Source organism: Mustelus asterias, chromosome 1 (genome assembly GCF_964213995.1).
Source record: "Mustelus asterias chromosome 1, sMusAst1.hap1.1, whole genome shotgun sequence".
NCBI lineage: Eukaryota > Metazoa > Chordata > Chondrichthyes > Carcharhiniformes > Triakidae > Mustelus > Mustelus asterias.
The window spans coordinates 155801364-155827606 of NC_135801.1; the positions used below are offsets into that span (position 1 = coordinate 155801364).

At 42.9% G+C, this 26243-nt stretch overlaps 1 protein-coding gene across 47 annotated transcripts in view; it reads left to right on the forward strand.

Moving 5' to 3' along the window:
• The window catches only part of celf4 (CUGBP, Elav-like family member 4), a 1189091-nt gene that overhangs the window by 949506 nt on the left and 213342 nt on the right, over window positions 1–26243 (forward strand). The window contains exon 6 of one of the 47 annotated variants that reach the window (XM_078220798.1): window positions 7195–7218. The exons of the other annotated variants lie outside the window; for them this stretch is intronic. Within the exon in view, the coding sequence (XP_078076924.1) occupies window positions 7195–7218 (24 nt within the window). The remainder of the gene's footprint in view (window positions 1–7194; window positions 7219–26243) is intronic. 47 annotated transcript variants of the gene reach the window in all.

Genomic DNA, 26243 nt, shown 5'->3' on the forward strand with positions numbered 1-26243 from the left:
TGGTACACATGACTGCTATTGTTTGTCGGTGGTGGATGGAGTGAATGGTTGTTGAATGAGCAGCAATCACGCGGGTTCCTTTGTCCTGGATGGTGTCAAGCTTCTTGAGTGTTGTTGGAGCTGCACTCATCCAGGCAAGTGGAGAAAAGTCCATCACACCCCTGACTTGTGCCTTGTGGAGAACCTTTTGGGATCAGGAGGTGAGTTACTCACTGCAGGGTTCTTAGCCTTTGACCTACTTTAGTGACCACAGTATTTATATGGCCATTTTCTGTTCAATGTTAACCCTCAGGATGTGGAAAGTGGGGGATTCAGCAATAGTAATGCCATTGAATGATAAGGGGCGATGGTTAGATCGCTGTTGTTGGAGATGATCATTGCCTGGTACTTGTGTGGCACGAATGTTACTTGACACTTGTCAGTCCAAGCTGACAAGCAGCAAATTAGTCACACACTCTTGCTCTTATGGAATCAGTTCTGATTTTTCAGTTTTTTTCAGAACAGATTCCTTTTCTACGTTTCACTCCTTCATCCTTAAACGCTCCTACCCTCTGTTTTAACTGTTTTTCTTTTTATATGCTTACTATTACCTGTTTATATTATCTGATAGCCTCTTCTTACTCCATTTTAGCTCTTCCAAGTTGGCTTTTCACCTCGCTATTAAACTTTCTAGATGCCTCATGATTACATTTTGTGTTGCAAGCCTCAATTTTATCATTTGATATGGTAGATAAAGAGAAATGTAAATTAGAGCTAAGACTTTTAGGAGTGAGATCTTTTGGGAGTGAGTTTTTCACGGAAAGGACTGCAGAAATCTTGAGCCCTCCTCCAACGTGCAGCAGATGATGGAAGAATTGAGATTTTCTAGATCGCGATCATCAGATTTTTGTTGAGTAAGAGGTATAAGGGCATGGAGTTGAAGTTCAGAACAGCCTTGGACCAACAGAGCAATAGACTTGAGAGGCTCAATGCCAGACACCTTGTAGGAGACAGAATCATATAATCATAGAATCCCTAAGGTGCAGAAGGAGGCCATTCAGCCCATCGAGCTTCCACCGACAACAATCCCTATCCCTGTGACCCCACCTATTTATCCTGCTAATCCTCCTGACACTAAGGGGCTATTTAACATGACCAATAAACCTTTGGAGTGTGGGAGGAAACCAGAGCACCTGGAGGTAACCTATGCAGACACAGGCAGAATGTGCAAACTTCACACAGTCAGCTGAGGGCGGAATTGAACCTGTGTCCCTGGTGCTGTGAGGCAGCAATGCTAACCCACTGTGCCACCCTAAAGCACAGTTAAGTAATTGGTTATCAGCCCTTTGAGCCGTTTCCTCTATTCTGTTGGGTCACAGATTATCTTAACTCCACCTACTCCCATTAATTTTGTAACCTTTATTACTCTTGACTAAAAAAGAAATCCTGCTATGTTACCAAAAGCAGATCTGCGAGAATACTGTAAGCAGAGCTTCTTAAAGGATAACGTGCAAAGAGGATCTGATAGAATTCCATATAAAGAAGATCTATTCAGATATTTATGAGGAGAATCTGACAGAATGCTGCTTAAAGTGGATCTGACAAGATTCTATAGAAAGTGGATATGACTGGTCCTTGTAAAAGGACCACCTGACAATGTTCCGTAAGGTAGGATGTGAGAAGAAATTATGCAAAGAGAATTTGTCAGTCTACATTAAGAAGAGAATGTGACAGGATACGACAGAAAGAGAAAAGAATCTGGTCAGATGCTATATGAAAACAGACTAAAATTCGGGGTTGTAGTGGGTTTTATATATATATATATAAAGATGGAATCATTCCTAAAATATATTGCATCAAAGGAATCTGACTGCACAGTGAATAAAGCAAATCGACTCGAGTGCGATGAAGTGAAGAAGGAATCTGACAGGGTACAATAAAAGGAACATCTGACTGAAATTTATGCAAGGCCAATAAGAGGGGTACAATACAAAGTGGATTGGCCCCAAATCTGTCTGAGGATCTGACAGGATTCTGAACAAAGCGGACTGAATCAGATTCAGGATAAAGGAGATGTGCTAAGATTCTGTTTAATGACCACCTGACACAATACTACACAAAGAGGAATGGTAGGGCACTGTACAAAAAGTAGTCTTGACAGCTATTCTATCAAGGTGATCTGATAGAATGCAATACAAAAATTATTAAATGCTATAAAACAAATCTGACAGGGCTCAGCTGCTGTATCGAAAAGATCTTTGGGTTCATGTCAAAAATGGGGATCTGCCAGAATACTATATCAAGCAGACATGGTGAAAAGTGAGTAAAGAGTATTTGAGGCATTGTTGTATGTTGCATTTGTCTTTCTGAATCTGGATTATTTAATAACGGGAGAAGGCCTTGATTACTAAACAGCCCTCATCAAAGTCACAAATGACATCCTATGTAATTGCAACAAAGGTACAATATCCCTTTTTATTCATCCTGACCTGTCTACTCTCTTTGACACAGTTAAACACGCCATCCTCACGTCCGTCATCGAAACATAGAAACTAAAAGGTCCTTCAAGCCTGCTCCACTATTCATTATAATCATGGCTGATCATCAAATTCAATATCCTGATCCCCCTTCCCCCCATATCTCTCGATCCCTTTCACCTCAAGAGCTATATCTAATAGGTGGATTGGACATGTTAAATTGCCCCTTAGTGTGAGGGAGATTAGCAGAGTAAATATGTGGGGTTATGGGGATAGGGCATGGATGAGATTGTTCTTAGTGCAGGCTTGATGGGCCAAATGGCCTCCTTCTGCACTGTAGGGTTTCTATGATTCTATGAATCACAAATCCCCCATTGTTTTGGGGGGATGCCCCGTGTGCCTCGATGGCACCTGCCTCCAAAAACGTATCCCCTTCACCCCCCTTCCAAGGGTTCCAGCCCTAAAAACCTGAGACTTACCTTATTCTGGGATACATTTTTCATCTTCGTGGTGACTGCTTGCAGTCCCAGCAGTGCCCACTACTGAGTTCTAGCGCTGCTGGGACTGCTAGGGCTGATGGCCAATCAGATGGGCTGGATGCTCTTGAGGGCAGGTCATATTCCCACTGAGGGCGGAAGTTCCTCTTGACAACCATTTTTTTAAGGCGCTCAGATTGGAACCAACCTTTGCAATGGGGGAGGGAGGGGAGGCGAGCAATACAAGTTTCTAGGTGTCCAGATCACCAACAACCTGTCCTGGTACCCCCCATGCCGACACTATAGTTAAGAAAGCCCACCAGCTATCTCAGAAGACTAATGAAATTTGGCATGTCAGCTACGACTCTCACCAACTTTTACAGATGCACCATAGAAAGCATTCTTTCTGGTTGTATCACAGCTTGGTATGGCTCCTGCTCTGCCCAAGACCGCAAGAAACTACAAAAGGTCGTGAATGCAGCCCAATCCATCATGCAAACCAGCCTCCCATCCATTGACTCTGGCTACACTCCCCACTGCCTCAGCAAAGCAGCCAGCATAATTAAGGACCCCACGCATCCCGGACATTCTCTGTTCCACCTTCTTCCGTCGGGGAAAAAATACAGAAGTCTGAGATCACGTACCAGCCGATTCAAGAACAGCTTGATGCACTATTAATCAAGCAAAGACTAGTTTGTTTGCAAGAACAAATAGGCTTTTATTAGCAAAAGACTTGGAGCACACCCATGCCGATGAACTGGTCCAGACTGAGGCAGCGGGGTGGGGAGCAGTCGCCTTTATACCTGGACCAGGGGGGGAGGAGTCTCGGGCAGGGCCGGCAGGGACGTGTCCAGGCATGTCACACACACACACAGGCAATAAGCTAACAGTGGTTTACCACACAGCTTCTTCCCTGCTGCTTTTGAATGGACCTACCTTGCATTAAGTTGATCTTTCACTACATTCTAGCTATGACTGTAACACTACATTCTGCACTCTCTCGTTTCCTTCTCTATGAACACTATGTTTTGTCTGTTTAGCGCACAAGACGCAATACTTTTCACTGTATGTTAATACATGCGATAATAATAAATCAAATCAAATCAAAATCAAAAACCTGTAAAATTCAGCCTATTGTCACAACATGAAGGAATGTTTGTAGACCAGAAGTAAGCATATACACAGCCTACCCGTGACAATTAATAATTCTTGAAATCCATAACATATTAGCTACAAACTTCCTATTAATATTCTTAATAATTAATCTCATGTTTAAGTTTATTTATTAGTGTCACAGGTAGGTTTACATTAACACTGTAATTAAGTTATTGTGAAAATCCCCTAGCCACCACACTCCGGCGTCTGTTCAGGTTCACTGAGGGAGAATTTAGCATGGCCAATGCACCTAACCAGAAACTGGAGCACCCGGAGGAAACCCATGCAAACACGGGGAGAACATGCAGACTCAACACAGACAGAGACGCAAGCCCGGAATCATCAAAATATGATTGTTGTTTTTCTCAATATGGATTGTTTATTCCACAGGAAATATCCTTCATTCTTGTATGTACCAACTCAAATCAGATCATAGAATCCCTACAGTGCAGAAGGAGGCCATTCGGCCCATCAAGCCTGTTCTGACAACAATCCCACCCAGGCCCTATCCCCACAACCCCACACATTTACCCCGCTAATCCCTCTAACCTACACATCCCGGGACACTATGGGCAATTTATCATGACCAATCAACCAAACCTCCACATCTTTGGACTGTGGGAGGAAACCGGAGCACCCGGAGGAAACCCACGCAGACACGGGGAGAATGTGCAGACTCTGCACAGACAGTGACCCAAGGCCGGAATTGAACCCAGGTCCCTAGCGCTGTGAGGCAGCAGTGCTAACCACTGTGCCACGATGCCGCCCGATGATTTAATAGTTTCCCATCTACCATCCAATATATACTGTATCCTACAGTATATAAAGAGGATTTAAGGGATACTGTATAAACAGGATCTGACAGGAATACTGTATAAATCTTCAGGGAGATTCTATAAAAAGGATCTCACAGGATGCTGTATAAAAGGAGAGACCTGACAGGATACTGTCTAAAGGAGGTTGGAGATGAAATTGTATAAAGCAGACCTGACAAGAGTCTATGTAAAGAAGATCTAACAGAATAGGGTATGAAATGAATCTAAGGAGATGCTGTATAAAGAAGATCTGACAGAGGCTGTAAAAGGAGGACTTCAAAGGAAAACTAATCTGACAGAATACTGTACAAAAAGGATTTGACACAATAGTGTTTCAGAGAGTTAAAGGAGAAAATATTTGATAGAATACTTTAGAAAGAGGATCTGACAGGATTCTGTATGTAGTGGATCTGATGGGATATTATATGAAGATGATCCAAAGGGATACAGAGGGTAATTATGATTTGGGTGAGAATGTAAAGCAGGTGAAAATGAATCAGCCTCCAGTTCTACATTTCTTCCCGCTTTCATTTCCATTGGAGTCTTGTGGGGCAGGACAACTGGAGGCCTCCCCAAGTCTTTCCCAATGCCATGGAATCTTTCATGTCCACCGGAGACGGAAGACAGGATCTCGCTTTAACGTCTGATTGGCAAGATGGCTGCTTCATGAAATGTACCTGGCGCTGGGTTCAGATGTTGGACGTGTTGTGGAACTGCGTGAGCTGACTGTCTACTTTTTATGCAAAAAAAGTCCTTTGGGATTGAAGTGACCATTGTTTCCGGGCAGCTGAGACCTGAGATGGACCAACCACATGGTCTGTCAACTCTGTAGGTGGTCCAGCCTTGCTTTGTTTTACCGGGCAGCACAGTGGTGTGAGGGGAAGGGAGGTAGGAAGGAGGGTGGTGGTGAGTTGGTTGTGTGTATGTGTGGGGGGGTGGGGGGGGGGGGTGGCGGGGGGGGGGGGCGGGGGGGGGGAGGGGGGGATTGCAGATACACCCACCACCTTAAGAGATAACATCAGTATCCATACCGATTTCTAGCCTGGTTCCTGCTGCTGGGCTCCCACTGTGGCCACAGGTTGGCACGAGAGCAGAAATAATGTGACTGATGTCTAAGCACAAAGAAAGAATTGCGAACCTGTTTGATCTTGGAACCCTGAGCCATAGCTTTGCACCTGTGTGAGAATAACCAACTGATTTTATTACCCCTGTAACGGGAGGATCTGTTGCAGTGAAGTGCAGTGCTCCACAATTTCTTCACACAGTAATCAGTCAAATTTGCTCATACAGCATTGTATCATCTCCATAGAGTTCCCTATAATATCCCTTTAATGCAGTAGTCTGTGAGATTAAGATCTTGCATAATTAGAATCTGACAAAATTCGACAACCTAATGTTTAAAAAGGATCTGACAGAATACTGAACAAAGAGAATCTGTCAGGTCATCACATTCTGAGTGTCTGAGGTGACAGCGTATGACTGGTATGCAACAGGATGCTATATAAAGAGGAACTGCTCGGATATTGCAAAGAAGACATCTGACAAACTGCCAGATAAAGAGAAAACTATCTGGCAGGATGTTGTTTAAAGGGGGTTTGAGAGGATGTTGTACAAAAGAGGATCCTGTGTGACTGTGTAATGAAGATCTGGCTGGATACTATGGAAGGAGGAAGTATCTGTCAAAGCATCAGAGTGTCAAAGTGAGAAGTGTGTTCGAAAGTGTTGAATCAGAAAAGCTCTTGTATTGGTCAACAAGCCAAGTTTTCCCTCCTTTTTTTCTCGATCCATCTTGAGACATTAACATACACTGGGATACAGTACGACAGGTGACAGGCACTCTCGGACTTTCTCCCAAGGGACTGTAGTGTGCTTTACTTTAGACTGTAAGCTAGTTGCAGTGTCGCAGTAGAATCTGACAGGTAATTCAAACTATAATCCAATTAATGGCTATATTCCAGAACAGACTTAAAGCAACCATGTTCATCACCGCACTCAAGTGTCTGCCAGTTGCTTCAGTATGAAATGAAGTTCAAGTATCTTTGAATTTGCAATTTTAGTTCACTTGATAAGGGGTTATTCCACCGATTGTTATGTTTGTAGCCTTTCAACACATCCTGAGGGAAGATTCAAGGAACTTAAAAACCATCTGTGATGGCATTTTATTGCAGTGTGCTGAGTGTCCATTTATTTGAGTTCAGAGGTGTTCTGGCTTCTGGAAATAAAACATGTATCAGACCAATGTAGGAAAATACCTATCAGTTGAAGGCACTAAAGTTGCTGTTCCTGATGGAGTCTGGTTCCGCATTGCTTCCTAAAGTAACCATTCTAGATTCAAGTGAAGGCCTTGCATCATTGCTGATGATTCAATCCATCACGCAAACCAGCCTCCCATCCATTGACTCTGTCTACACTTCCCATAATTAAGGACTCCACTCACCCCGGACATTCTCCTCCCACCTTCTTCCGTCAGGAAAAAGATACAAAAGTCTGAGGTCACGTACCAACCGACTCAAGAACAGCTTCTTCCCTGCTGCCATCAAACTTTTGAATGGACCTACCCTGCATTAAGTTGATCTTTCTCTATGCCCTAGCTATAACCGTCACATGACATTCTGCACTCTCTGGTTTCCTTCTCTACGAATGGTATGCTTTGTCTGTATAGCACGCAAGAAACAATACTTTTCACTGTACGCTAACACATCTGACAATAATAAATCAAATCAAATCAAAATCATATCTACTGTTCATATGTTGTGAGTCTTCAGTTGGGAGTAGAGTCCTGTTCTAGCAAGGCACTTTCCATTGCAGTGGGGGCATCATACGTCATCTTCCACTATTGACGAGACGACTGCTGCATGCTCCTACTTGCAGTGGCGTTTTTCTATGAAAATCTGAAGGTGTAGTTCTTCAAATGTCCATGCTGCTGCGTGGAGACTTCAACACCAAGTGCCTTGGGCACATGTGGGTTGTTGCCAGTTGTTGAAGTCAATCTGCCATGAAATAATGTCTCACTTGGAATTTTAGTTTTGGCCTTCCAATAGGTCTACTGGCACCATCATGCCATGAAATAATGTCTCACTTGGAATTTTAGTTTTGGCCTTCCAATAGGTCTACTGGCACCATCATGCTTTCCATACAATGCATTTTTTGCGAGTGTACCATTATCTATTCTAACAATATGGCCTGGCCATAATAGTCAGCAATGCTTGAACATTGGCATAATTCTTTCTGAGTTAGAAAACTGCAGTGCATCTATGTTGGAAACTCTATGCAGTTAAAGGATCTTTCTCAAGCAGAGTATATGAAATAAGTTCGATTCACTTTCTTCCTTCAGATATGTAGTTCAAGTTTCAGCACCATCCAGTGGTTTGCTTATTATGCACACATTATAGATTCTTAGTTGTGTGGCAATTGAGAGTTTGGGATTTTTACAGGTTCTTGCCTGAAGCTTTCAAATATTGCAGCAGCACTAGCAATGTGAGTTGATATCTGCTCATCAAGTTTCATGTCACTTGAGACTGTTGACCCCCAGGTAACAGAATTTGTCTACATTTTTCAGCTCAGTGTTGTTTAGTAGTAGTGTTGCTTCAGGCTGACCACAGTGTCCTTTGCGGGCTGATTGTCATCCCAAATTCCTCTGCAGCGGTTGAAACGGCACAATTAGAACTGACTGCAGGCCGACAAATGAATGCATCCCAAAAGCTGCATCATCAGCAAGTAGGAGTTCGTGTATCAGAATGTATCGCACTTTGCTCTCAATCTGAACAGGTTGAACAGTATTCCATTAGATTTTGTACGTTGCACTTTTTGGTCCTTCTCTGAAAGCTTTATCCCGGGGAGCGTGCAAGAGGGGCAGAAGAAGATGCCAAACAACGTTGATGCAAGAAGACAATCCTGTCCTACTCCAATCAGTATTGGGAATGGCTAGATGTCATCGCATTGTGAATGATTCTTCCTCCTATTTTGCAGTGGAAGGATTTCATGACCTAGAGTCATTTTGGTAGACAACTGACTTTTACAAGACATCTCTCTTAACCATATCAATGACTTCAGTCAGATCCCCAAAAGTACTTCTCATGAATTTGTCCCAGGATAAAGGTCATGTCTAAGGTTGAACAATCAGCCATGAACCTACTTTGGCTTTCTGGACATCATTGGCAAGGTTTTGTAGGTGGCCACACACAAGAGTGACATGCCTGGTAGTTGTTGCAAACTATTTTGTCAACTTTGTTCTTGTTGGTGACTATTCCTCAATTTGAAGATTACGTCTACTCAGGATTGCATGTTTCTGACAAGGGACTTCATGTGATTGATGTGGCCAATTCTCATCCCACAGAACTTTGGACATCTTTGGGCAGGATATCTTGTGAGGTAGTTGGGATAAGGAGTGCAGGATTTGCTTCCTTTTCTTTCTTTCTCTGGTGCTGCCTTGACCCTGCATTAAGGCATTTAGACTCAAAGCGTGACGCAGCTTGATGGGCAAATTGATGCTGTTCTGCAAGTTTGCCAATAAGGGTCTGAATTTTTAGGATGGTGGGGAATGCATCCCTGCTGACTCTAACAGGTCTGTTTCCATTTTGCTCTCTAATGAGCATTGATGGGCATCCTCAGTTGGATGCAAGTCTTGTTTTGGAGAGCTGCTAGCCAATCTCATTGGCTGGCAGCTCTCCAGTTCCTCTAGGCAATGCAGCAACATGCCTGGAACTAAGGGCAGAATACTCCAGCCCTTCCTGCCGGCAGGTTATTCCAGTCCCATCAATGTTGACCCCACTTTGTGTTCCCCAATGGCGACACTGGCAAGGAATGTAAATCACCATTGACTTCAGCAAAACTGGAAGATCCCAATGGTGGCTGATGTTGAGCAGCCTCCATGTGGGAAAACCCATCATGAAGGGGCTGGAGAATCCCTCCCTAAGAATCGGGAGATGGAGGCCAGGTAAGTGGCAAGGGTCCTTGGGAGGGAAGGTTCGGAGTTTCCTGAGGGGGTTGTGAGGGGAGGGAGGGCAATTGAGGTATCAGGGGATAGGCCAGGGTGGGGAACTGTGGAAGCATCCAACTTTTGAGGGGAGATCAAGGCCTTAGAAGGAGTCTTCCTATGGAGGCACCCCTCCCCCACCCCTCCCCTCCAGTTCAACTTCCTACCTGAGATTTAGGATCTCAAATTTTTCTATTTCACCCTCTGATCTATCTGGTGCTCGCCAGCCTCAAAGTTAAGTTGAGACTGGGTGGAGTAAAGTTCCTGAAGGCTCTTAACTGGGGCAAGGGTGGTCTTTCCATCTGAGGCTATGCCCACTCACTCCATTGTAAAATTGCTTTTAGGTCAGGGTGGCTGGATCCTGGAGGGAATGTTGATTTGTAATTTGATTTCTGTGTCTGTTTGCACTGTTTGAGAACAGATAACCACTCCATCTGACGAAGGGGCAGCGCTCCGAAAGCTTATGGTATTTGCTACCAAATAAACCTGTTGGACTTTAACCTGGTGTTGTTAGACTCCTTACTGTCCTGGAGGGAATGCAGTCCCCCCCCCCCACCAACCCACTCCACCTCAAACCCTGCCAGGGGAAGAGTAAAATTCAGGCCAAGCTCTTCTCAATCGTTAAAGTCAATGCTGCTGTACTTCAAGGAGCGCTTCAGAGTTTCTTTGATGTGTTTTCTTTGCCCTCCCTAAAGTGTTGGCCATTAGAGAGGTGGGGAAACAGGAGCTTTTTGGCAATCTGGATGCAGTGTCCAGACCATCAAAGTTGACTTTTCAGGAATTTTACCTGAATACTTTATTCTTTTTAATTTATTTATTCATCACAAGTAGGCGTACATTCACACTGTGATGAGTAGACATGCCTTCACTGGCATTTATTCAACTGTCCTCCCATTAAATTCAGAGATTGTATCAGAGGTACTACTGATAGAATTTTTGGAACACTCTTATATATCAATCATACACAGCCATGGCCTCATTGAAGTACAGGAGTGTGGTGACAACAACTACTCTGTACACTAGGATTTCTGCTGACTTGTGGAAGTTTTTGTTGTCAAACATTCACTGCCTTAGTTTGTAGAAGGTAGGATGACACAACTGATCTCCTTGTCAGAATAGTTACAGAATACTAAGAGGCCTGGATAGAGTGGATGTGGCGAGAATGTTCCCACTAGTGGGAGAGACTAGAACGTGAGGGCACAACCTCAGAGTGAAGGGCGCTCCTTTAAAACTGAGATGAGGAGGAATTTCTTCAGGCAGAAGGTGGTGAATCTGTGGAATTCATTGTCAGGCCGCACAGTGGTTAGCATTGCTGCCTCACAGTGCCAGGGACCCGGGTTCAATTGCCAACTTGGGTCACTGTCTGTGTGTAGTTTGCCCGTTCTCACTGTGTCTGCATGGGTTTTCCCTGGGTGCTCCGGTTTCCTCCCACAGTCAAAAGATGTGCAGGCTAGGTGGAATGGTCATGCTAAATTCGCTCTGTGTACCCGAACAGGTGCTAGAGTGTGGTGACTAGGGTATTTTCACAGTAACCTCATTGCAGTGTGAATGTAAGCCTTACTTGTGACTAATAAATAAACTTTACTGTAACTTTACTTTACTTTACACAGAGGGTTGTGGAGGCCAGGTCATTGAGTGTTTCTAAGACAGAGATAGATAGGTTCTTGATCAATAAGGGGATCAAGGGTTACGGGAGCTGGCAGGAGAATGGGGATGAGAATCATATCAGCCATGATTGAATAGCAGAGCAGACCCGATGGGCTGAATGGCCTAATTCTGCTCTTATATCTTATGGTCTTATGGTCAATGATATCTTTTGAGAGAGATTGCTACAAAGTATTGAAAGTGCTCAAAATATTCCAGAGCCTGCCCTTCAGCGTGTTTGGGAAATTGACTATTTGGCTGACCAGATGTGAGCTGATGCATGAAGGTTTTTTTTGGCAACATTCAAGGACAGGCTGTGTTTCTAGTATAAAGAATTGAAGAGATCGAGAGTGGTGCCAAGTCAAAATTTGGTGCAGAGTGGGCAACTGCAGTCATCCAGCAACTGAGGTTAATGAGTTTTCCATCTAAACCTAATACTTCTACGAGGGGGCAGTTGATCTTTGATAAGGTCAATAGACACAATCAGGTTAGGTGCATTGACCCGAACAGGCGCTGGAGTGTGACGACGAGGGGAATTTCACAGTAATTTTATTGCAGTGTTAATGTAAGCCTTACTTGTGACTAATAAATAAATAATTAAAGGTACATTTTAGATAGTATCAAGGCAATCATGCATCCTTGCTTGACCCTGGTGCAAATTTTGAAGGCATCGGTCCCACACATGACATATGGAGTCATGTCAGGAGGATTGTATTGAAATTTCAATCCCATGCACCTGATGTCCTTGTCCTTCTAGCAGTATAGTCATGGGTTTGGAAGGTGCTTTCGAAAGAACCTTGGTAAGTTGCTACAATGAAATTGGAGGTCAACTAATTCTACCCAGATCAGGGATCAAAACAAAGACCTTCTATTCCTTATAGATCCTTTCCCAACATCACACCATCCCAAAGTGCACAAGGAAGTACATTTGAAGTGCAGTAGTGCAAAAATGTCCCTCAAACAACAAGACTGGATAATCTATTTTAGTGGTGCAGGTTGAAGGATAATATTGGCCAGGACGCCAAGAAGATCTCCCCACTTCTTTGGTGAATGGGATCTTTTACATATACTTGAGAGGGCCTCAGTTAAATGTCTATAATGTAGTATCTCTAACAATGGAGCACTCCTTCAGTTCAGCCCTGAAACGTCAGCCAAGGGCGGAATTTTCCGGCTGTTCACGCTGGTGGGATTTTCTGGTCCTGCTGCAGTGAACGAAGATGTGGCTGAGCACCAAATTCTCTGTCCTCACTGGCAGTGGCGGTGGTAAGATCACACCGGTAAGATCACGCCCCAGGAACGCATGTATTAGTCCCTGAAGAGGGTCTTGTATCCACAACCTTCTGCAAGAGTGCTCCACTGAACCACAGCTGACATGGCTTTGTCCAGATGTGGTAATTAGCCTATTTCTTCATCTATCTATTTTAATGATAACATTTGGTTTTAGATTCATGGCCACTTAGTACTGAAATCAGGGAGTAGAAACTTACAATGTAAGTACATTCATGTCACCTCATGTTATTTTCAAGTGCAGTTATGCGATGCTAGTCCAATGTTAACAGTAATCCCCGTATATGAGATAGCTCTTCCAACATTAAAGCGAAAATATCAGACACAGGAAACTTCTCACTTCATTTTTGAGATTAACAGACATAATGACACCACATGTTCCGTGGAGCAATCTGTTTAGTTAAACTAAGCCTTTGACCTAATTGTAAAGGAGCTGAAGTGAAGAAGAGGATATAAGTATTTCCGAACCAAACTGACACATGTGGAAAAGCTGAAAGCAAACACTGTGGAAAAATAACGCATGGACTGTTGCAGGTGAGTTATCAGTGATAGCCAGCACCAGTCACTGAGAAATAGGTAATTACCCGTTCTAATTTTGTAATGTGAAAAGCTCAAAAATTGCCGTACATAAAAATACAAATTTCCATAATCTGCATGTAGTTTTTTAATTAGGTGCATTCGAATGTTACATTTTGCCATGATATTTAGCAATGTGTTTGATCTTGAGTTGAAGTGTGATACTCCAGCATGAGTCACCTCCTATAGGAGAAAAGTGGAAAATTATGGGGAAAAAAAACATCCTCATGTCAGAATTGAAGTCTGATTTTGAAAACACTGTGCAGTGCGAAAGGCGAAAATAAAACAGTCAATCTACAATAGCATTACAAGACCAAGCAGATTCAGAGTTACTATTCGGCCCATCATGTTTATGCTAGCCCTCTGAAGGAGCATTTCGTTCATGAGAGGGGCCAGTGTAAAGGGAGAGGAGGCGTATAGGATGATTGAATGGGGGCAGTGAAATCAGATTGTTCTTTGTGATCTGTTTTTGGGGATTTGAGCATTAGTGGCATGGTCAGCATTTATTGTCTGTCCTGTGAGAAGATGGCAAGCTGCCTTCTTGAACAACAAGAGCAGTTTGTTCCAACCTAGTCATTTACCAGGCCATTTCAGAGGGCTGTTAAGAGTCAACCATTTTGGTCTGGGTCTCGACAAACCATGGTAAATTCAGAAAATTTCCTTTCCTGAAAGACATCAGTGAATGAAACAGGCAGGTTTCTTTTGAAGATACTGATCATTTTATTATCATCAATAATGAGACAAGTTTTTCATTTTATTTAAATTCTGAATTTAAATTCCCCCAATTGCTATGTTGGAATTTGAATCCAAGTCCAAATTCAAGGGCAGCACGGTGGCACAGTGATTAGCACTGCTTCCTCATGACTCCAGGGACCTGGGTTCAGTTCCCGGCTTGGGTCACTGTCTGTGTGGAGTTTGCATGTTCTCCCTGTGTCTGCGTGGGTTTCCTCCGGGTGCTCCGGTTTCCTCCCACAGTCCAATGATGTGTAGGTTAGGAGCATTGGCCATGCTAAATTGTCCCTTAGTGTCCTGAGATGCATAGGTTAGAGGGATTAGCAGGGTGAATATGTGGGGTTACGGGGATAAGGCCTAGGTGGGATTGTTGTAGGTGTAGATTCGATGGGCCGAATGGCATCCTTCTGAACTGTAGGGTTTCTATGGTCTCTGGAGCATTAGTCCGGTTGTCTGGGTTGCTAGTTCTGCAACTTTACCACTGTCCCTGTGCAATGGAGCAGAGAGAGGTGAGGTAAAAAGAAAATGGAGAGGAGAATAAGGGAGATGGATGGGGAACTGGACATAGAGGAATAAGAAAGGGATAGGGCAGGAGGAGGTTCAAGAGTGGGAGTAACAGAAGACAATGAAGGTTGTGCTGCACTGGCCCATGGGTACAGTGAGGGAGGGAGGGAGAAAGGAAAGAGTGGACAGGTAGACATGGAAGATGAGAGGAAGGAAATGAGAAAGATTGAATTGAGAAAGGGGTGCAATGGATGGGGAAGGTTAGATAGTGCTGTCAGGGCAACACCTCCACAGGGGAAGGAGGAAAGTTAAAGGTCTTACTTGGAATCAGGTAAAAGCAAGTAGTGACAGAAAAGCTTCAAGCCCCCATAGGTGATTTGATATCCAAATAAAAAAGAAGTGGCCCATGACAACCTCATACAGAAGCATATTGTCACTTAGGGTAAAGACTTTTACTGAGAATGGGCTGATCATGCTGCTATGTATTTTCCCCTTCACACAGAATCATAACCTCAGAATTTCCTCAACACTGTTCATGCACCATAACCTCACCACATTTACGATAGTTCAGCAGAAGCAAATTGAAAGAAATCCACCAGCATTGAAATTTCAGTACAGAAGGAGCCTGTTAACCTGTCACAGCTGTGGTGGCATGATATTCACCAGCTGAAGAGTATTTAAAAAAGGGACTTGCATTCATATAGCACTTCTTGTACAATGTGAGGAATATCTCACATCGCTTCACATTTCATGAACTGCTTGACATGAAATCACACTCTTTATTTTTTGAAAAATTATTTTTCAAAAAACCTTCATCTGAAACACTGTAATTTGAAATGGGACAGCACAAACTGCTTTAGAAATGTTAGGCCAACCTCCAGGGCGAAGGTGAGAAAAGCAAACACAAGCTCCCCAAAGAAGTGTGAAGAGAGAGACATCCAACCCCAACATTGAGGAAGATAAAAACACAATGTCCTGGACTTTAGTTAACTGTAATCCAACAAGACAATGTGGAACTGCTGGCCAGTCAGGATATACAACTAACAGATACTCAAACCCCTCTGGGGAATGAAAGGACCCCATATGTTGGTTTCCACTATCTTGAAAGGTGTCAAATGTTTCTGAGAGGAGACTTCAAAATATAATTACTTGCTCTACAACAATGACTACAGCAGACATGGTAATCATAGAAATATAGAAAGTAGGAGCAGAAGTAGGCCATTCAGCCCTTGGAGCCTGCTCCACCATTCTTTGTGATCATGGCTGGTCATCCAATTCAATACCCGGATCTCGCCTCCTTCCCCCCTCCCCCCCTCCACCTCTCGCCAATATCCTTTGATTCCTTTCACCCCAAGAACTATCTATAACTCCTTCATGAAAACATACAATTTGTTTGGTCTCAACTGCTTGCTGTGACAGCGAATTCCACAGGCTTACCACTCTCTGGGTGAAGAAACCTCTCTTCATCTCAGTCCTAAAAGGTTTACTCCGTATTCCTTTGGAATATACAGGGAACGGGACTTTAAGAAGGGTGTTTGCCATGCAGATGCAGAGGAACCTGGAGAAGCTGCAAATGGAATGGTAAGGATTCGCTCTCTCTCTCTCTCTCTTTCTCACTTAAGTAAAGATCTATCTTTACAGTCCAAAAGCCCAGCACAAAACAGAGTGAATGATCATCAGGAAGAACCTCAGGAGAAACTCATTGATTTCTGATGAACAGATTATGGATTAGAAAGAAAGTAAATTGTCTCCAGAAAATGCAGTTGCACCGGATTCCAATTCAACTCTGGGATTTTAAAGGAGCCAGCTAACTTCAAACATCCGCAATGTTCAACAATCTACGTATGCCACAAGGACAAGCAAAGGGCTTTACCGTATATTCTCTTAACTTTTCATTTGGACTCTAACTTTTCTTACTTCTGATATCTGTGTGTGGGTAACATTGCATCTTTTATTATTTTATCCCTTGGGTTTAGTAGATAATAAACATGCTGTTTCTTTGACTCAAGTAATCTCACGAGTGGCTTCTTATTTTGTGGGTTTAAGTAAAGAGGAATACTTGTTCAATCCAGAAGTCTAATGCTATCTCACTCACTTACCACGTTCACACAAAGACACAGACACACACAGATGGCAGGATTCTCTGGTCTTGTCCACAGCCCCCCTGCTGCCAACGAGAATGAAGAATTTGGCGCTCAACCAAAACTCCATTCACTGCAGCGGCACTGGAGAATCCCAGCCGCGAAAGAGTGGGAGGTTTTCAGCGACACACTCGCACACTTGAGGAAAATACAATTAAAGAGAATTGTGCACTTTTATAAACAGTTTGTAGTTCATCTAGTTGAAAACGAGCACACTTTGCAGGTCTGGTGAAAAAGATGTCTGGGTGGATTTAATAACCAGAGTCATATATCAGAATTGTTGTAGCATTCTCTCAAAGAGATGGATTTTAAGCAGGCCAGAACATTATTCACTTGTAGCTTTGTTATCAGCTGGTCCATTTTTTGTGCTGGAGGTGTCCTCTTTTCCTTTCCAGGCAGTGTGGCAGTTTGAATCCACAGATCAAATCATGTGACACTTAGTGGCCATTTTGTGCGGCCTGTTACTGTCCATTTTAAAAAGAAAAGTGAGGCTGGGATTTTCCAGTCACCACCCCCCCCCCCTCCCCCCAACCCACCCACCTCCACAGCCATTGCAGCAGAAGTAGCTTGCCATTGGTCGCAGGTGGGATCTTCTTGTCCAGCCGTACATCATATACGTTTCTCGCCTGTCATTCCGCCATTGAGCCTGCCGCAGAGGAGTTGCTTTCGGCAGGACAGGAAGATCCTGTTGGTGGGAAGGGCTGGAAAATCCGGCCTTTAGTTCCAGAAGATTCCAAATTGATTACAAGTTATGGATAGAACATGCCTCTACTGGGCATAATATGTTATTAATTCCCCAGTCACATCTGCTAAGGAAGCAGCGTTTACTTTATTTTAATCTACTCAGAGACGAAGATGTTTATATATTTCTTCCTGGTTTGCTTTCATTATCTACCTTCTCCTTCGAGACAATGTTTGCTTGTTTTTAAAATTTTCCCAATCTTTTGTTCTTCCATTAACTTATGAAACAATGTATCTTTTGCATACATACACACAAATTAGGAGCAGGAGTAGGACACTTGGCCTCTCGAGCTTGCTCTGCTCTGCCATTGAATAAAATCATGGCTGATCTCATTGTAACCTCAACCCCACATTCTTGTCTGCACTTGATAACCTTTCACCTCCTTGTTAATCCAGAATCTATCCAGGTCTGCCTTGACATATTCAGAGACTCTGTTCCCACTGCCTTTTGACTCAAGAGAGAATCAACTATCTGAGAGAAACAAATTCTCCTCATCCCTGTCTTAATTGAGTGACCCCTTATTTTGAAAGCGTGATCCACAGTTCTAGATTCTCTGACAAAAGGAAGCATCCTCTCTACACCCACCCTGTCAAGACCCCACAGGATCTTAAACGTTTTGATCAAGGGCGGCACGGTGGCGCGCCAGGGACCTGGGTTTGATTCCCGGCTGGTGTCACTGTGTGGAGTTTGCACATTCTCCCCGCGTCTGCGTGAGTTTCCTCCGGGTGCTCCGGTTTCTTCCGACAGTCTGAAAGACATGTTGGTTAGGTGCATTGACCCAAACAGGCACCGGACTGTGGCGACTAGGGGAATGTCACAGTAACTTCATTGCAGTGTTAATGTAAGCCTTACTTGTGACGAATAAATAAACTTTAAAACTTTTTTAAAAATGTCATCTCTGACTCTTCTAAACTCTACAGGATACAACCCTAACCTCTCCAGCCTTTCCTCATAAGACAACGTGCGCTTTCCTGGTATTAGCCTAATAAACCTTCTCTGAACTGTCTCTAATGCATTTCCATCTTTCCTTAGATAAGGACATTGTACCCACTACTCCAGGTGTGGTCTCAAGAATGCCCTGTACAATGGCAGCATAACCTCCCTACTTTTGTAATCAACTTTCCTCACAATAAATGATAACATTCTATATACAACAATAATAATATACAATTACTTGCTGTACCTGCATATTAGCCTTTTGTAATTAATTCTTTCAAGTTTGCTATGGATGGTTCATCCTTTGGTTAGAATATTTCTTTCTCAAGGGAATATATTGACATTGACAATAATGAACTATCTTCTCAAATGTGAGCTTATCTACTATCTTTCTAATTTATTTTCCCAGTCCATTTTAGCCAACTAATTTTAGCCAACTCTTCAGACCTTTGTAATTGCCTTTATTTAAGTTCAAGACATGAGTTTCAGATCCAGCCTTTTTCACCCTATCATGTTATGATCACTCTTCTCTAGAATTTACTACATACTTACAAACGTACAAAAATACGATTTAGTAGCAGATTTAGGCCATTCAGTCCCTCAAGCCTGCTCCACCATTCAGAATCCAGGTTTTCTCACCGTCAAGCTGAATGTGAAACTCCATCATGTTATGATCATTCTTCTCTAGAATTTACTACATACATACAAACCTACAAACATATAATTTAGAAGCAGGATTGGGTCATTCAGCCCCTTAAGCCTGCTCCACTATTCAATAAGTTCATGACTGATCTGATTGTCGCCTCAACTCCACATTCTGTCTATCCTCGAAGACCATTAACTCCCTTATTAGTCAAGAATCTATCTACTTCTGCCTTAAAAATATTCATTGACCCTGCCTCCATCGCTCTCTGTGGAAGAGATTTCCAAAGATTCCCAGTGGTCATAGAATCATAGAATCCCTACAGTACAGAAAGAGGCCATTCGGCCCATCGAGTCTGCACCGATCACAATCCCACCCAGGCCCTACCCCCATTTCCCTACATATTTTACCCACTAATCCCTCTAATCTACGCATCCCAGGACACTAAGGGGCAATTTTTAGCATGGCCAATCAACCTAACCTGCACATCTTTGGACTGTGGGAGGAAACCGGAGCACCTGGAGAAAACCCACGCAGACACGAGGAGAATGTGCAAACTCCACACAGACAGTGACCCAAGCCGGGAATCGAACCCAGGTTCCTGGAGCTGTGAAGCAGCAGTGCTAACCACTGTGCTACCGTGCCGCCCCAACTGTGCTACCGTGCCGCGTTATTTATAAGAGAAAAATAATTCTTCTCATCTATGCCTTAAATAGATCTCTTATTTTTAAACAGTGCACCACCATTCTACTCCTTCCCACAAGGGGAAACATCCTTTCAGCATCTACCCTGTCAAGTCCTGTCGGAACCTTATTTGTTTCCTATTCTTCTAAACCCCAATGGATGTAGGTGCAGCCTGGCCAACCTTTCCTGATAAGATAAATCCTCATGCCAGGTATCAGTTGAGTGAACCTTCTCTGAACTGCTTCCAACATTATATATCCTTTCTTAAATAAGGTGACCAAAGCTGTACATAGCACTCTGGATGTGGTCTCACCAACGCCCTGTTCAGACAGCAACCATACTTTTATATTCCATTCCCCTTTCAATAAATACCAATATTCCATTTGCCTTCCTCATCACTAGTTGCACCTGCAGATGAACTTTTCTTGATTCATGTACCAAGACACCCAGATCCCTTTGTCTCTCAGTGTTCTGCAATCTCCCTCCATTTAAATAATATACTGCTTTGCTATTTCTCTTGCTAAAATGGACCAGTTCACAGGTTCCCACATTATACTCCAAATTTTTACCCATTCACTTAACCTATCTATATCCTTTTGCAGAATCTTATGCTCTGTTCACAATTTATTTTTCTACCATGTAAGAGGATTTTCTCAGGGTGTCCCACTGGGGGAGTCTTGTATTCAGCTGATCTCAGCTAATGCAAAGACTTGTGAAAGACAGTATGCAGTTAATGACATTCTTTATTTGATCATCATGTGTTGGGAGAGAGATGGTCAGAGGATTCCAACTTCTCTCTAATGTTACATTACATGAGCACAACAGATATACTTTTCTGAAGATTTGATCCTCTCGCCCAACCTGTCATCCAAGCTGGATGGTCCAATTACATTAATACACTTTTATTTACTTTGGCCAATAGCATTCTACCTTCCAACAAAATTCGGAATTCATTGGTCAACCGAACCCAGAGGTTCTTCCCCCCATTGCCTAGTAATCTTACCTATTCAAATCCGGTAGGTTCAAGGGTCGCTCCTAACACCTGCTGACCTGGGAACCAGAAGGGAGTCATCTTTCTTATCTGTTTTCTGTCCCCTTATCAATGGAATACTTCTATTCATTGCAGCTAGAAGCTGAATCTTTCTATTCATTTCAAGAACCTTGGTTGCTTGTAACTGTCTGGCCTGCCCCTGATAATAGGGTGTACGCTCGATGCTTCATTGTCCCAAAAGAATGCAGTCTGTCTAACTAAACTTATTTCCCATTATGCTAAGGGGTAAATTGCTTGTTGGCCAAAGCTCACAAGAAAATACAAAAATACAGTTTAAATCTATGGTACTTGCTCAAAAATGATTATATATGTGCTTATACAGACAATACCTTTGTATAATATATAAGTGAGGCACATTGTGGTACCTTTGATATATATAAGGCACACTGTGATCCCTATTATAAACTAATCTACTTTGTTTTAATAGTCATCAAAGCAGGGGTTTCTGTATCCCCTGCTACATACCTATTAGCAAATGTAGTGACCAAACATTGAGTTCCTTCATACAAGTTATTGATATAAATTGTAAATAGTTAAGGCTTCAACACTGATCCCTGTGGCCTTTCATTCATTACACCTTGCCAATCCAAAAAAATCAATTTATCCCTAGTCTCTGCTTCCTATTATCTAACCAACCATCCATGCTAATATGTTACCACCTTCCCCTATACTATGAGCTCTTATTTTGCATGGTAACCTTCGATGTGGCACCTTGTCAGATGCCTTCTTGAAATCTAAGTACAGCAAAGGTTCCCCTTTATCCACATCACTTGTCACTTCCTCAAAGAACTCCAATAAACTTGTCGAACATGATTTCCCTTCCACAAAATGACTTTGCTTGATTGTATTAAGGCTTTCTAAGTGCTCCACTATAACCTTCATAAAAATAGATTCCAGCCATTTTCCTATAACAGATGTTAAGTTAATTGTCTTGTAGTTTCTTGCTTTCTGTCTCCTTTCTGTCTTAAATAGAGGAGTCACATTCATTATTTCCTAATCTGGTGGAATCTTTCCAGAGTCAAGGAAATTTGGGAAAATTAAAACCAATGCATCTAGTACTTCAGCAGCCACTGTTTTTAAGAATCAAGAATGAAGTCCATCAGGTCCTGGACCTTTGAGTACCAATAATTTTCTCAGTTATCCTTTCCCTGGCGATTGTAATTGTTTTAAGTACCTTCCCCCTTTCACCTTCTGATTCACAATTTTTTCCTTGGTTTGATTTGATTTGATTTATTATTGTCACATGTATTAGTATACAAGGAAAAGTATTATTTCTTGAGTGCTATACAAAGCATACCATACATAGAGAAAGAAATGAGAGAGTGCAGAATGTAGTGTTACAGTCATAGCTAGAGAAAGATCAACTTAATGCGAGGTAGGTCCATTCAGCAGCCTGATGGCAGCAGTGAAGAAGCTGTTCTTGAGTCAGTTGGTATGTGTCCTTAGACTTTTGTATCTTTTTCCTGATGGAAGAAGGTGGAAGAGAATATGTCCGGGGTGTGTGGGGTCCATAATTATGCTGGCTGTTTTTCCGAGGCAACGGGAAGTGTAGACAGTGTCAGTGGGTGGGAGACTGGTTTGGGTGATGGACTGGGCTTTGTTCATGACCCTTTGTAGTTTCTTATGGTCATGGGCAGAGCAGGAACCATACCAAGCTGTGATATAACCAGAAAGAATGCTTTATTTGTAAACGTTGATGGGAGTCATAGCAGACATGCCAAATTTCCTTTCTCTTCTGAGAAAGTAGAGGCGTTGGTGGGTTTTCTTAACTATAGTGTCAGCATGGAGGGACCAAGACAGCTTGTTGGTGATCTGGACACCTAAAAGACCTGCAGCTCTCGACCATTTCTACTTCGTCCCCATTGATGTAGACAAGGGCATGTTCTCCACTACACTCCCTGAAGTCAATGACTATCTCCTTCATTTTGTTGACATTGAGAGAGAGATTATTGTCATCGCACCAGTTCACCAGATTCTCAATCTCATTCCTGTACTCCATCTCATCATTGTCACCGGCCCATTACGGTGGTGTCATCAGCAAACTTGAAAATCGAATTAGAGGAGAATTTGGCCACACAGACAGAGGTGTTATTTAGGAGTATATAGATGTTATTCCAGGATGTTATTTGTACCCTTTACAATGAAGGCAGACACAAAACAGTTGTTCAGTTCATCCACCATTTCCTTATTTTCCATTATTATAAGAACATAAGAAATATGAACAGGATTAGGCTGTTCACTTCACCATTTGGAGTGATCATAACTGATAGGACATAGAACAGTACAGCACAGAACAGGCCCTTCGGCCCACGATGTTGTGCCGAGCTTTATCTGAAACCAAGATCAAGCTATCCCACTCCCTATCATCCTGGTGTGCTCCATGTGCCTATCCAATAACCGCTTAAATGTTTCTAAAGTGTCTGACTCCACTATCACTGCAGGCAGTCCATTCCACACCCCAACCACTCTCTGCGTAAAGAACCTACCTCTGATATCCGTCCTGTATCTCCCACCACGAACCCTATAGTTATGCCCCCTTGTAATAGCTCCATCCACCCGAGGAAATAGTCTTTGAACGTTCACTCTATCTATCCCCTTCATCATTTTATACACCTCTATTAAGTCTCCCCTCAGCCTCCTCCGCTCCAGAGAGAATAGCCCTAGCTCCCTCAACCTTTCCTCATATGACCTACCCTCCAAACCAGGCAGCATCCTGGTAAATCTCCTCTGCACTCCTTCCAGCGCTTCCACATCCTTCCTATAGTGAGGTGACCAGAACTGCACACAATATTCCAAATGTGGTCTCACCAAGGTCCTGTACAGTTGCAGCATAACCCCACGGCTCTTAAACTCCAACCCCCTGTTAATAAAAGCTAACACACTACAGGCCTTCTTCACAGCTCTATCCACTTGAGTGGCAACCTTTAGAGATCTGTGGATATGGACCCCAAGATCTCTCTGTTCCTCCACAGTCTTCAGAACCCTACCTTTGACCCTGTAATCCACATTTAAATTTGTCCTACCAAAATGAATCACCTCACATTTATCAGGGTTAAACTCCATTTGTCATTTTTCAGCCCAGCTTTGCATCCTATCTATGTCTCTTTGCAGCCTACAACAGCCCTCCACCTCATCCACTACTCCACCAATCTTGGTGTCATCAGCAAATTTACTGATCCACCCTTCAGCCCCCTCCTCTAAGTCATTAATGAATTGTGATCTTCTGCTTCAACACCATGTTCCTGCATTATCCCATATTCCTTGCCATCTTAATATGTAGAAATGTATTGAGCTCCGTCTTGAATATACTCAATGATTGAGCTTCCGCAGCGCTCTGGGGTAAAGAATTCCAAAGGTTCACCACTCACTGAGTGAAGAAATTCCTCATCATCTCAGTCCTTAATGGCCTGCCCCTTATTCTCAGACTACGTCCCCTGGTTCTAGACACCCCACCCAGGGAATCATCCTTCATCTACCCTGTTGAACTCTGCAAGAATATTATATGTTTGAATTAGATTACCTCTCATTCTCCTAAACTCCAGAGAATAAAGGCTCAGTCTATTTATTCATTCCTCATAGGACAATCCCTTCATCCGAGGAATTAATTTTGTGAACCTTCTTTGCACTCCCTTTATGACAAGCATATCTTCCCTTAGGTAAGCAGACTAAAACTGTGCACAATACTCAAGTTTCTTTTTTATACATGTGCAGGATGAGTGTGTTTCCTGCTCGGCCATCATTTGTTACCCATCCCAAATTGCCCTTGAGAAGATGGTGGTGAGCTGCCTTTTTGAACCACTGTGGTCCCTGTGCTGTAGGTACACACACAGTGCTGTTAGGGCACAAATGTTACTTACCACTTGTCTGCCTGAGCCTGGATATTGTCCAAGTCTTCCTGCATTTGAACGTGGACTTTTTCAGTTTTTGAGGAGTCACAAATGGTGCCAAACATTATGCAGTCATCAGCAAATATCCTGACTTCTGGACCTTGTGATGGATGGAAGGTCATTGAAGATGGTTGGGCCTAGGACATTACCCTGAGGTACTCCTGTAGAGATGTCCTGGAACTGAGATGATTGACCTCCAACCACCACAACCATCTTCCTTTGTGGAGGATTTCCCTCTGATTTCTATTTACACCAGGGCTAATGTTCCTTGATATCACATTCAGTCAAATGTTGCCTTGAAGTTAAGACCAGTCTCTCTCACCTCACCTCTGAAGTTCAGCGCCTTTGACCATGTTTGAATGAAAGCTGTAATGAGGTCAGCTGCCTCACAATTCCAGCCTTGAGTGACTCTATGGAGTTTGCACATTCTGCCCACGTCTGCGTGGATTTCCTCCGGGTGCTCCGGTGCTCCAAAGATGTGTTAGGTGAATTGTTCATGATAAATTTCCCCTCAGTGTCCCAAGATATGTAGTTTAGATGGTTTAGCCATGGGAAATGTGAGGATTTATGGGCATAAGGAAGTGGAGAAGGCAGGTGTGAGATATTCTGTCAGAGAATCAGTGCAGACTCGAAGGGCTGAATGGCCTCTTTTGCACTGTAGGGATTCTCTGATTTCTTTCCTTTGATCTGACACAATCCTTGGTTACTTTTGTTAGCAATGGTTAGAACATTTTCCTTGCTGGTTTGTTCTGCATGTCGCTTTAGCTACCTGGCATAATATCTCTACTGACTTATCCCTTAAACTAATTTCCCAGTTCACTTCAGCCAGCTCTGTCTTCATGCCCTTATAATTGCCCATATTTAAGTTTAAAACACCAATCTTAGAACCACTTTCCTTCCCTCAACCTGAATCTGAAATTCAATCATATTATGTTCACCTGCTACTTGGGCGGGGGGGGGGGGGGCATTACTCTGAGGACTTTAATTGATGTTGTTTTATTGCGCAATACCATATCTAGTATAGCCTGTTTTCTTTTGGTGCTAAAATGTGCTGCTCGAAGAAACTGTCCCTGAACTCATCATCCAGTGGAATTCTCACAGCATGCTTGTCATAAATCAGAAGAAATGGCAACAATGCATAATATGTTAAGTTTTTCTGTAAGGTAATGTCCCTTTAAAGTTGTGCAGTCTAATTGTTGTAATTAAGTGTATCTTGAGATCAATAGTAACTAATTACTGCTGCTGAGGGAAGTTAGTCTGCAGTTGACAATTTGTAAATTCAGAAGTTTCTGCCTTTGGGGGAAACAAAGTTGTCAGATGCCATGAAAAAAAGCCTGGAAATGCCAGACTTTCACTCTTTTTCTCTTACACCAGTTAATAGGCTGTTTATTCATAGCTGGATTTCCGATGTGATAGTTGTGATTTGTTCCTGTTTTAGGAAAATTATTTTTGTGCTAATCACGTGTAGGTGTTTTACATGTTTGATATGTTTTGGTTTTGGGATACACATGTCCTATCTGGCTTGTGAGGTCATTGAGA